Source organism: Salmo salar, chromosome ssa13 (assembly GCF_905237065.1).
Source record: "Salmo salar chromosome ssa13, Ssal_v3.1, whole genome shotgun sequence".
NCBI lineage: Eukaryota > Metazoa > Chordata > Actinopteri > Salmoniformes > Salmonidae > Salmo > Salmo salar.
Genome location: NC_059454.1, coordinates 28,570,419 through 28,582,765, shown reverse-complemented (window position 1 = coordinate 28,582,765; position 12,347 = coordinate 28,570,419). Strand labels below are relative to the sequence as shown.

Sequence of the window (12,347 nt, the reverse complement as noted above, 5' to 3'; positions counted from 1 at the left end):
TATTTTGGAAGCTATAGAAATTGATTTATTAATGTCTACATTTGTTTTTGCCAAGTTCATTGTATTACAGACACCTTAATGCATACATTTATATGTGAGCTAAAACAAACATTTAAAATATATTTAAACATTTTCCTTAAAGTCAAATTATTACAAAGTTCTGTTACTGAACCCACTACAACAACAAAAAATACAAGTAATTTTATCCTTGAAACATTTAATTGAAATACTGTATATTTCCATTCATTCCTATGGAGTGCTGCTCCAACTTGGGAGTGCCAATATGGCCAACTGTTGGCTTCAAAGCCTCCCATTGGCCATTACATAGCATCTGCAAACTGATATTGGACAATAGAGCCCACCAGGCCAGGTATGATTCTCCAGCTGTCTCTGTGTTCCAGATTGATAACCATACTAAAGATGATTAAAAGAGAGCCGAGAGGGACAGATAAAGAGGGTACCAACAAGTGTGTTCAGTAGGCACAGTATAGGATCAAATAAATGTTATCCCATTTGTGTCAGATGAATGATGAATCTGAGAATGTTGATTGTATTGCCTGTGTCCCCCAGAAACCATTTCTACGGGTCTTCAAATGGAAGGACCTTCTCCGGTATACTTTCCTACGGAGCAGAGACAGTGTTATGACAACCCTTACAAAACGAACAATGAGCTCACAATTGGCAGGGCTGCAGCACAGGAATGTTGACCATGAGAAGGCTGGAGTCTTTGGCAGACAAAAAAAAAAAACTCAGAGAAGACTGGATCTGCGCAAACACACATGAGAGCATATTCACAATAGTGTCAAGTGGTAAATCCCCCAAAATATGACTATTGTTTACACAGATTTAACACCAGTTTTTTTTTTTAACACAAAAACTCCAAGAAGTCGCAAATGAAATGCAACTACCAGAAGTTACTTGTTTGTTAACATACTGAGTACAATCCATCAACCTAATCTATGTGCATTTTCAAATTAGTAATGGTATCATTAGTAAGACAGGTGGGAAGTTTACCACAGTGGTAAGGCTTGATCAGTTCTGAATACCTGTCCATCTGGTGCTTAGTCCATGATCCCAAACTGAAAAGCTTTGGAGGAAACACCAACCAACTCCAAGCAGCATAGAAATCAGTTTGGGGCCACCCAATCTGGCAACCCAAACACCACTATTCAATTCAAGATTCCACAGCAAATCTCTTCTTGCACCATCAGGGCACTGTGACCCCAAGTACCCATAGTTCCTAAGGCCTCTGTTGTCTTGGAGATACTTCCACTCTTTTGATAGGAAGCCGTTGTGCGGTTCTTAGTGCCAAGCCACAATGTTTGTGCTTCTGGTGCTCACTACTCATGTGTAGCCTCTCCGTTCTTATGTCCGTCCCTTGAAGGTGTCCATGCAGGTGTAGCACCCTGAGAAACGCTGGATCTCCTCCAGAGCTGCCTGAGGCAGGAAGCTGTTGGAGATGGGAATGGAGCATGTTAGTGTAACAGAGGTACTTAAGTGAATTTACATGATAATTAACATGGTCTGAGACCTGAAGACTTGAGTTAGCACCCTAGACTAATCCCTACAGCTTTAGCTCAGAGGACTAACAGTTTCCGGCGCTCAGAAAACCTGTTGTCACAGCCTCATTCATCTAACCCAGTACACTACTTTGGTGTCATGACAGACTGGGTCCCCCTACCTCTTGAGAATAACGAGAGCATGCATGGTCCAAGGTAAGTAGATGAACGGAGTGTTGGTCCGGACTGCGTCCACTGTCCGCTGGGCCACCAGCTCAGGATTTAGCGGGGGGAAGAGCTGAGGGAATCTGGGGGATGAACACAACACTTTACCTTCAATCTTATTTCGGCAGCAGGTAGCCTAGTGGTTAGAGAGTTGGGCCATTAACTGAAATGTTGCTGGATCAAATCCCTGAGCTGACAAGGTAAAAATCTGTCATTCTGCCCCTGAACAAGGCAGTTAACCCACTGTTCCCCAGTAGGCCGTCATTGAAAATAAGAATTTGTTCTTAACCGACTTGTCTAGTTAAATAAAGGTTCAATTAAAAAATATATATTTAGCCATGCAATACAATGTGAACTGTGTTTAATGAATTTTTAATCACAAAATGGATGAATCAACAATACTGAACTTATTCCTCCAGCCATTGGTGTGTGAATGGGATTGGTTATTCCATCTATGGTTTTCTTAAAGAACCTCTATCTGAGCCCATGTGTCATTTCTGTGTGCTGACTGACTATACACTGGTTGACCCATAGCAAAACAACTAGAGTGCCATGTATGGGAGGCCCGATGTATGGGAGGCCCGATGTATGGGAGGCCCAACTTACCTGACTCTCATGCCCTGGAACATGTCAGTGTTGGTGTGGAAGGGGAGCACGGTGGTGCAGCCCACCCCGGGGCAGTCCAGCAGGCCCAGGGTGAGGCTCTCCATGAAGGCCAGGGACGAGGCCTTGGAGGTGCAATAATCTATGGCCCCCGGGATGGAGGACAGGGACAGGATGGAGTTGATACACACCACATGGCCATGGCAAAGCTCCAGCATGCGGGGTAGGAAGGCTTTGGTGGTCTAGAGAAAGAGAGACTAACATTTAAATAAGGAAATAATCTCAGCAACAACAAACAAATTGCTCCTGTGTGCTACCTATATCCGCCCACTAGAATCCCCATACTTTAATGAAGACAGCTTCTCTATCCTAGAGGGGGAGATCAATCATTTCCAGATCCAGGGACATGTACTAGTCTGTGGTTTCCCAAAATGCCAGAACTGGACAAGAACCTGACATCAAGACACAGGGGGGGAAAACACCTACCTGGAGGTGACAACATTCCCGCCCCAATATGCCACCCTAGACACCTCTACGACAAAAACACCAACAAAGATGGGTCACAACTCCTTCAGCTCTGTCACACACACTGGATAGGTATAGTCAATAGTAGGCTTTGAGGGGACTCCTACGGTAGGTACACCTATAGCTAATTTCTTGGAAGCAGTACAGTAGACTACTTTATCACTGACCTCAACCCAGTCTCTCAGAGCATTCAGTCAGCCCACTGACACCCCTATCAGATCATAGCAAAATCACAGCCTACTTGAACAGAGCAATACTCAAGCAATGATTGAGGCATCAAAGCAAACAACTTGTATACTATAGATGGAAGGAGGGTAGTGCAGAAACCTAACAAAAAACAATTAGCCAACAACCAATTCAATCCCTTTTAGACAACGTCCTGGACAAAACATTTCACTATGGTGAAGCACTAAAACAATACAGAAATACACTAAGAAAAAAGAAAGAACAGCATGTCAGACATCAGCTCAATGTAATTGAAGAATCCATATAATCTAACCACTTCTGGGAAAATTGGAACACACTATCCAAACATGAAGAGCCATCTACCCAAAATGGAGGTGTACAGATAAACCACTTCTCCAATCTTTTTGGCCCTAAAATAACAAACAGCAAAAAAATATACATGATCAATAAAACAATCTTAGTCAGCTTTTAAAGACAACCAGAACCCACTGGATTCTCCAATTACATTGAATGAACTACAGGACAAAATACAAACCCTTCAACCCAAAAAGGCCTGTGGTGTTGATGGTATCCTAAATGAAATGATCAAATATACAGACCACAAATTCCAATTGACTATACTTAAACTCTTCAACAACATCCTTAGCTCTGGAATCTTGCCCATTACTTGGAACCAAGGACTGATCACCCCATATCCACAAAAGTGGAGACAAATTCAACCCCAATAACTAGAGTGGGATATGATTCAACAGAAACCTTGGGAAAATCCTCTGCATTACCATTAACAGCAGAGTCCTACATTTGCTCAGTGAAAATGTCCTGAGCAAATGTCAAAAAAGTATTTTTAACAAATGACTGTACAACAGACCCCGGACTCACCATGCACACCCTAATTGACAAACAAAACAAAAGCCAAGTCTTCTCATGTTTTGTTGATTTCAAATAAGCTTGACTCAATTTGGCATGAGGGTCTGCTATATAAATGATGGAAAGCAGTTTTAGGGGGAAACAACATTTTAAAATCCATGTAAACAAAGAAGTCTGCTGTTAAAATTGGCAGAAACAGATTTTTTGCCCTCAGGGGGGGTACTCCCGCGGGGTAAGACAGAGATGCAGCTTGAGCCCCACCATCTTCAAAGTTTATAGCAACATATTGGTGAGGGATATAGAACAGTCTGAAGCACCCGGCCTCACCCTACATGATTCTGAAGTCAAATGTTTACTGTTTGCAGATGATCTGGTGCTTCTGTCCCCAACCAAGGATGGCAGCAACTAGATCTTCTTAACAGAGTCTGCCAGACTTGGGCCCTGACAGTTAATCTCAGTACGACAAAAATAATGGTGTTCCAAAAAATGTCCAGTTGCCAGGACCACAAATTCTACCTAGACATTGTTGCCCTAAAGCATATGACTATACATACCTCGGCCTAAACACCACTGGTAACTTCCACAAAGCTGTGAACGATCTGAGAGGCAAGGCAAGAAGGGCCTTCTATGCCATCAAAAGGAACATCAAATTCAGCATCCCAATTAGGATCTGGCTAAAAATGTTTGAATCAGTTATAGAACCCATTGCCCTCTATGGATGTGAGGTCTGGAGTCAACTCACCAACCAATAATTCACAAAATAGGACAAACACCAAATTGAGACTCTGCATGAAGAATTCAGCACAAACGTCAGTGTACAACGTAAAACACCAATAATAATAATGCTGAGCACAATTAGGTTGATTCATGCCAATTATCAAAATCCAGAAAAAAACAATAACATTTTACAACCATCTAGATGGAAATGATTCTCAAACCTTCCATAACAAAGCCCTCACCTACAGAGAGATAAACCTGGAGAAGAGTGCACCTGTCAGCTTGTCCTGGCACAAACAGACCCCACAGAGCAACACAACTAGACCCAGCCAAATCATGAGAAAAGATCATTACTTGACACATAGGAAAGAATAAACAAAAAAAACAAGCAAACTGGAATGTTATTTGGCCCTAAACTAAGAATATACAGTAGCAGAATACCTGACCACTGTGACTGAACCAAAATGAAAAGCTTTGACTATGTACAGACTCTGAGCATGGTCTTGCTATCAAAAAAAGGCCACCATAGCCTGTCTTCGAGAGCCAGGTCTGCCTATGTGCCCACAAAATTAGGCGGAAATTAAGCTGCATTTTCTTACGTCCTGCCAAATGTATGACTATAGTAGAGACACATATTTCCCTCAGATTACACAAACCCACAAAGAATTTGAAAGCAAATCCAATCTTGATAAACTCCCATATATTTTAGGTGAAATACCACAGTGCCACCAAAGCAGCAAGATGTGTGACCCATTGCCACAAAAAAGGACAACCAGTGGAGCACAAACACCATTGTAACTACACCCCATATTTATCTGTTGATTTTCCCTTTCATACTTCAACTATTTGCACATTGTTACAACACTGTACATAGCCAATAATAACATTTGAAATGTCTATATTCTTCTAAAACTTTTGTGAGTAATGTTTACTGTTAATTTCTGATTGCCAAAGCAAGTGAAATAGACAATGTAAACATATGATTCCCATGGCAATAACGCCCATTGAATTGGAGAGAGCAACGTGACAATCTGCACAATGTTCTGCTCCACTCACTACTATTCCCTAGCTGTTCCTTCACTCTTCTCTCATACTAGGTTCCCTCCCTACTTCCTGGAATTGGCAACATTAACAGAAGGGTTGCAGGACTCAGAGAGAAGGGGAACCAAACCTGTTCCACATCCCATCTGTGTAGATCAGAGGACAAACACCAACATCATGTAAGATCCTTTAAGAGAGTGTCAACCATCACTCTTGCCAGCATTTTACCTTAGATCCAATGATTCAGTACTTAGAGTAAAATATAGTTTCTCCCCTTCACATGTGGGATCAATACATGTTGAAAGATGACCCTAATATTTCCAATACTGAGCCTCGGAACTGAAACAAATCAAAATTCATACAAGCTTCAAAACATAATACAGGCCATAACGAATGAGCACTTTCCTGCATACTTATCTAAAGCACATATTTTTGAACACTCACCCAGAACTGGCCCAGCGTGTTGATGTGTTGCGTCTTCATCAGAGCATCATCATCACTGGCCATCAGACTCTTCCCATGAACCACTGCTGCGTTATTCACCAGAATGGTGACGTCGCCCACCTAAGAAACAAAAATTAACATATTTAGTTGTAAAACCCAAATCTCGTTTTATGTCAGAAGTAAGCATTTCACTGTTAGTCTACAACAGCTGTTTACGAAGCATTTGACAAATAATATATATTTTTATCATCACTTCATTTCCCTTGGTATAATTGAAAGGCTGATAAGTGAGCGATAATTATGTCATGTTAATCCTCGTCTTATTTTAAGACTTGTTAAACTCAGTGGTGTAGGAGGGTATACACAGGTATATGCCATATACCCACGTATTTTTCAGTGTTTATTGCGCATACTCACTTCTTAATCCCCACGATGTACATCATAGTAGCCTTGTGTATTGGAGGTATATGCTGTATCAATTAATATGACTGATGGAACCCATCAGAATGTTTACCTAAAAATGTTGATAAACTATTATTTCTTCACATTTTAGGTGCAGCGATGTGAACACAGCGGTAGGCCTATGCACGAATGTTCCAAAATGCAATTTGAGGGAAAACACCAGTCGGCAGGTAGCCAGGTGGGTAGGAGTGTTGGGCCAGTAACCGAAAGGTTACCGAGCTAACAAAGTTTTTTTTTAAATCTGTCGTTCTGCCCCTGAGCAAGGCAGTTAACCCACTGTTCCCCAGGCGCCGATGACGTGGATGTCGATTAAGGCAGCCCCCCCGCACCTCTCTGATTCAGAGCGGTTGGGTTAAACGCGGAAGACACATTTCATTTGAACGCATTCAGTTGTACAACTGACTAGGTATCCCCCTTTCCCTAAAATGCACACCAAACATGAGACAGATGGAAATAGCCTTTAGACATTTAGATAGAGGGGAGATCTAAAGATGCAACAACTATCATGTGTTGATAATATGACTAGGATAATGCCTTTGGCTGCTAGACGGAAACCAATAATGAAGAAGTCTTCATAAACACGAGGAAGTTTTTATAAAATAATTGCCTTCACATTTCTATGATGGAATTTTGGCAGTAGTCTACTTTAAAGCAAGGTAAGACATGCCTCATAACATGAAGGAAAACGTCCAGGTTTAAAAAAATAATTAAGGAACAGGAAAAATATAGGCCCAAGTGTCTTCTGGTAGATGGAAAGGCTTTCCCAAAAACAGTCTCAATTAAATGTTAACTACCTACAAAGTAGCCTATGCCAACCTGCAGAATGATATCATGAAATGCCTCAATCCAGTGGCCATTTGTTTTGCCAAATCCAACTCATGTGCTACAGAACGACTGAATTAAAGAGTAACTACACAAAAAAATGTAAAACTAGTCTCCTGATGTGGTTTAAGAACATCCAATTTTATTGTTTTACTATTAAAACAGCAACTTTGAGAGTGAAAATCAAAAACCTGAACATTTCTGACTCAGTTGACAGCCCAATTTATCCGTTCAATAGTAAGCCTACTATTAGCTTACTTGCACAGTACGCTTGGGTTGGCCTGACTGAAATACCAATATGGGATTTATAATTTTAGGTCTTTCAGAGAGTGTATGTCAATGTTTCTCATATAATTTTTAATACAGGGCGCCTTTCCTTCGCCGGGCAGGCCGTTTGGGAAATCTTGGGCAGAATTAGAATATACTCGCTTCTCCAGGCACCACTACACCACCGATTAAGTTGATGCATCATACTGTATATCCCTGTTAAACACTGGAAGATTCCAAAGGCAAATTTTGAAAGACAGGATTGGATGTGTTAGACAATTTATAACACTGTCAGGTGTTTGTTGTTATCTACTGTAAATTACATTGGAACTAGGTAATTCATTTGGGTGGAGCTCTCTCTACTGTACCTTCTCTCGGACCACCTTGGCCTGCTTGTACACCTCCTCCCGATTGGCCACGTCACACAGGAAGTAATGGCACTCGGCTCCGGTGGTGAGAGAGATCTCCTCGCAGGTCTCCATCAGACACCTCTCAGTGCGGCCCCACAGGATCAACTGACAACAGGCAGAGGGGTCAAAGCTCAAAAAGGGCAGTCCATTGACATAAGAATGCATATTTGGATTTGTGTTATCTTATAGGAATCACAAATAAACAGACTTTCTGGGTGGTAAGAGGAAGGTTGTTTTTAATTGAATGGTTAAAATATATATATATATATATATATATATATAGCTCAAAAAAATAAAGGGAACACTTAAACAACACAATGTAACTCCAAGTCAATCACACTTCTGTGAAATCAAACTGTCCACTTAGGAAGCAACACTGATTGACAATAAATTTCACATGCTGTTGTGCAAATGGAATAGACAACAGGTGGAAATTATAGGCAATAAGCAAGACACCCCCAATAAAGGAGTGGTTCTGCAGGTGGAGACCACAGACCACTTCTCAGTTCCTATGCTTCCTGGCTGATGTTTTGGTCACTTTTGAATGCTGGCGGTGCTTTCACTCTAGTGGTAGCATGAGACGGAGTCTACAACCCACACAAGTGGCTCAGGTAGTGCAGCTCATCCAGGATGGTTCATCAATGCAAGCTGTGGCAAGAAGGTTTGCTGTGTCTGTCAGCGTAGTGTCCAGAGCATGGAGGCGCTACCAGGAGACAGGCCAGTACATCAGGAGACGTGGAGGAGGCCGTAGGAGGGCAACAACCCAGCAGCAGGACCGCTACCTCCGCCTTTGTGCAAGGAGGAGCAGGAGGAGCACTGCTAGAGCCCTGCAAAATGACCTCCAGCAGGCCACAAATGTGCATGTGTCTGCTCAAACAGTCAGAAACAGACTCCATGAGGGTGGTATGAGGGCCCGACGTCCACAGGTGGGGGTTGTGCTTACAGCCCAACACCATGCAGGACGTTTGGCATTTGCCAGAGAACACCAAGATTGGCAAATTCGCCACTGGCGCCCTGTGCTCTTCACAGATGAAAGCAGGTTCACACTGGGCACGTGACAGACAGAGTCTGGAGACTCCGTGGAGAATGTTCTGCTGCCTGCAACATCCTCCAGCATGACCGGTTTGGCGGTGGGTCAGTCATGGTGTGGGGTGGCATTTCTTTGGGGGGGCCGCACAGCCCTCCATGTGCTCGCCAGAGGTAGCCTGACTGCCATTAGGTACCGAGATGAGATCCTCAGACCCCTTGGAAGACCATTTGCTGGTGCGGTTGGCCTTGGGTTCCTCCTAATGCAAGACAATGCTAGACCTCATGTGGCTGGAGTGTGTCAGCAGTTCCTGCAAGAGGAAGGCATTGATGCTATGGACTGGCCCGCCCGTTCCCCAGACCTGAATCCAATTGAGCACATCTGGGACATCATGTCTAGCTCCATCCACCAACGCCACGTTGCACCACAGACTGTCCAGGAGTTGGCGGATGCTTTAGTCCAGGTCTGGGAGGAGATCCCTCAGGAGACCATCCGCCACCTCATCAGGAGCATGCCCAGGCATTGTAGGGAGGTCATACAGGCACGTGGAGGCCACACACACTACTGAGCCTCATTTTGACTTGTTTTAAGGACATTACATCAAAGTTGGATCAGCCTGTAGTGTGGTTTTCCACTTTAATTTTGAGTGTGACTCCAAATCCAGACCTCCATGGGTTGATAAATTGGATTTCCATTGATTATTTTTGTGTGATTTTGTTGTCAGCACATTCAACTATGTAAAGAAAAAAGTATTTAATAAGATTATTTCTTTCATTCAGATCTAGGATGTGTTGTTTAAGTGTTCCCTTTATTTTTTTGAGCAGTATATAAGGGTTGTAGATTAATATTATAAAAATCCTTTTGTCAAACCAAAATGTATCATGTTTCAAATTGCATTGGTAAAATGTTGCATTCATTCTTAAACCAGTGCTCAGGTAGCTTACAGTAGGTTCAAGCTATATTCTATTACATTAACATCTTTCCCATCTGTTTGAGATTGCTGTGCGTTGCAGAGCTCTATATGATTAATTGCTAATTGAGGAGGCATTTGCTAGAGATTGAGCAACTACAGACATGAGTTCTTTGATGTGCAGTTTAGAGGGAAATCCATTGACTTAAGGCTCTGAACTTTAGAGTGTTTGAAATTTAAAGGCAACCTTCCCACTTTAGCGGAGACTGCATTTACGGTAAACGCTGCATGTCAGGTCAATCTAAAATTATCATGAGTCTAACGCTTCAGTTTTACAGATTGAATAGAGCCCTAAATAATCAAATCAAGTGTTAACCGGCGATAGCCAACATGCGCATAGCTGATGTAACTTGGTTGGTGCCATCAAATCAGTGAGCAGCTGCTCTTGATCATTGTCATAAAGCCACACTTGTCCCACTTGCGTTAAATTCATAAGGAGAAAATGTAGGCTATATAGAAATAATGATGCTCAAATTGAAAATCATTACATAAAATAATGACGATTTCTATCAGCCTAATCAAGGTGTAAATTGTGTCTCACATTCCAGTGTTTGAACTTGTAAACAAGGCTGCATGGGATTTCTCTTAATGCGACTCCGTGCAGCCAATGGCAAGGGCCGCTTTAGTTATAAAGCCAGGAACTGCTTGGGGATTTGACAGCTCTAATGGAGTTCTACCTCCGACACCGCCAAAACAACTGCTATGCGGTTGTCGGCTAAAGTGGATCTGACTGAAGAAACTTTAAGATCTAATATCTGTCTCCAGAGGGGTCCCTGTGCACTGATAACCCTGGATGGCTGGCTACTGGCCAGACCACTACAGACACACACCAGATCATTTTACAACAATGTCAAATGCTTGGTGATAAAAGGAATATTTTCACCTTACTCTGAACTGTGCGTTCCACTACCCTGTCAGTGAACTTTATTGAACAGTCACTGGGGACCCAGAGGAGCTAGAGTTGAGGTTAAAAAGGCAACATCATTGTAGTTCCACGGAGCCATCCACCCAGCCTGTCATCGCCCCCATTGTAAAGTACAGGGACTGAGGAAACACCTGTGTTTGTGTGCCTTTACAATAAAAGGAAAGGGGAAGAGAACACTACACATCATACATCACCCAGGTCAACTAGGGGGCTAGAAGAGTTCAGGCTCCTTTCCACTAGTGTTGTAAGTACTGGGGCTTTCCCAATACTTTTCACATGGAAAAAACACACCGAAGGTGAATATCAAGTTTTTAACCGAACTGAAGTAATACAAAAATATACTCGATTCTGAAGTTATGCTAGAATAGAATAAAATATAAATCATAAAACATTTCCAAACTGTCACTTTTCTTCCCCCCCCCCCCCAACTTTCAGATTATTCAATTGTTTTTGGAATTCCTGTTAATATTCTATTTATGAAAACCAGGATAACAAAGGTGCTGTGTGATGCGATGTGAGCTGGCTGTTTGTTAATGCTTTGCTTTTTGTATTATTACTGGCCGTTTATCAAGTATAACACATCAATTGGTAATAAAAAGCGCACAGTGATTAGTTTACCTTTTTTTGCTCCATGTTTGGCAAACTCTTTCCCCAAATGCCGACCGATGCCCCGTCCACCACCGGTGATCAATACCACCTCTCCACGAAGGTCTTTCCGTCTGCTCGGGAGCAACAATCCCAAGCATGCTTTCAATGTGCAGAAGATGATGTGGAACGTGAAAAGCACAGCGTTTCCGAAATTATTTAAATCCATTACGACTTTGTTAGGTATAAAGATGCCTTTTGCTGAGAATAAAATTGGAGTAGCCACATAAACAATCCGCACCTTCCCAAAGTGCGTGGATCATGCCAGATGGATGTTTTAAGTGTTCTCCATACCACTTCCCCTCTACGACAGAATTCTCATCAATCCAGTTTTAATATCAGAGGTACGACACACATACGTCTTTGTCATAATAGGAACAGTACGAAAATGCAGTGATAATAGCTGACATGGAGAGCCAATGCCAACACAGTGCGCGCGTCAACCAGCAGAACGACTGGATCTCGCGTCTTCAACTGCCAATATGCTCAGACTGTTCTATCCCAGCACTGTCTAACTATGGCTTTATATAGCCCTTTCATCTTGATTGACAGTTTGAATGTTGGAGATTAGCCAATAGCCCCTCCGACTTGACTGTGCGTGAGCGGCTTTAGCGCTTTTCCTTCTTCCAAGAAAGCTGCTAGAGGAAGTCGCAAAATTTTTACAAATAATTTGCAGGGGTTACGTCAGTGTTGTCAACCTCATTCCACCGAG

The 12,347-nt window shown here is 42.4% G+C and overlaps 1 protein-coding gene across 1 annotated transcript; it reads right to left on the bottom strand.

The window, feature by feature from the left end:
• On the bottom strand, positions 1–12,220 carry LOC106566814 (short-chain dehydrogenase/reductase 3). The gene is made up of 6 exons (XM_045693108.1): positions 11,612–12,220; positions 8,027–8,175; positions 6,108–6,227; positions 2,331–2,569; positions 1,682–1,807; positions 1–1,450 (listed from the first exon to the last, which is right to left on the bottom strand). Exons 1-6 carry the CDS (start codon positions 11,802–11,804, stop codon positions 1,366–1,368), a joined length of 912 nt encoding a protein of 303 aa, XP_045549064.1. The 5' UTR covers positions 11,805–12,220; the 3' UTR covers positions 1–1,365.
• Positions 12,221–12,347: the final 127 nt, after the last annotated feature.

What these genes read in the sequence shown, in the direction of transcription:
- LOC106566814 (XM_045693108.1), bottom strand. Translation starts at nt 11,804, where the DNA reads ATGGATTTAAATAATTTCGGAAACGCTGTGCTTTTCACGTTCCACATC. An exon ending in ACACGCTGGGCCAGTTCTGG is followed by an intron (nt 2,570 to 6,107) that starts GTGAGTGTTCAA and finishes CTCTTTCTCTAG; the next exon opens with ACCACCAAAGCCTTCCTACC. An exon ending in GCTCTCGTTATTCTCAAGAG is followed by an intron (nt 1,451 to 1,681) that starts GTAGGGGGACCC and finishes CATCTCCAACAG; the next exon opens with CTTCCTGCCTCAGGCAGCTC.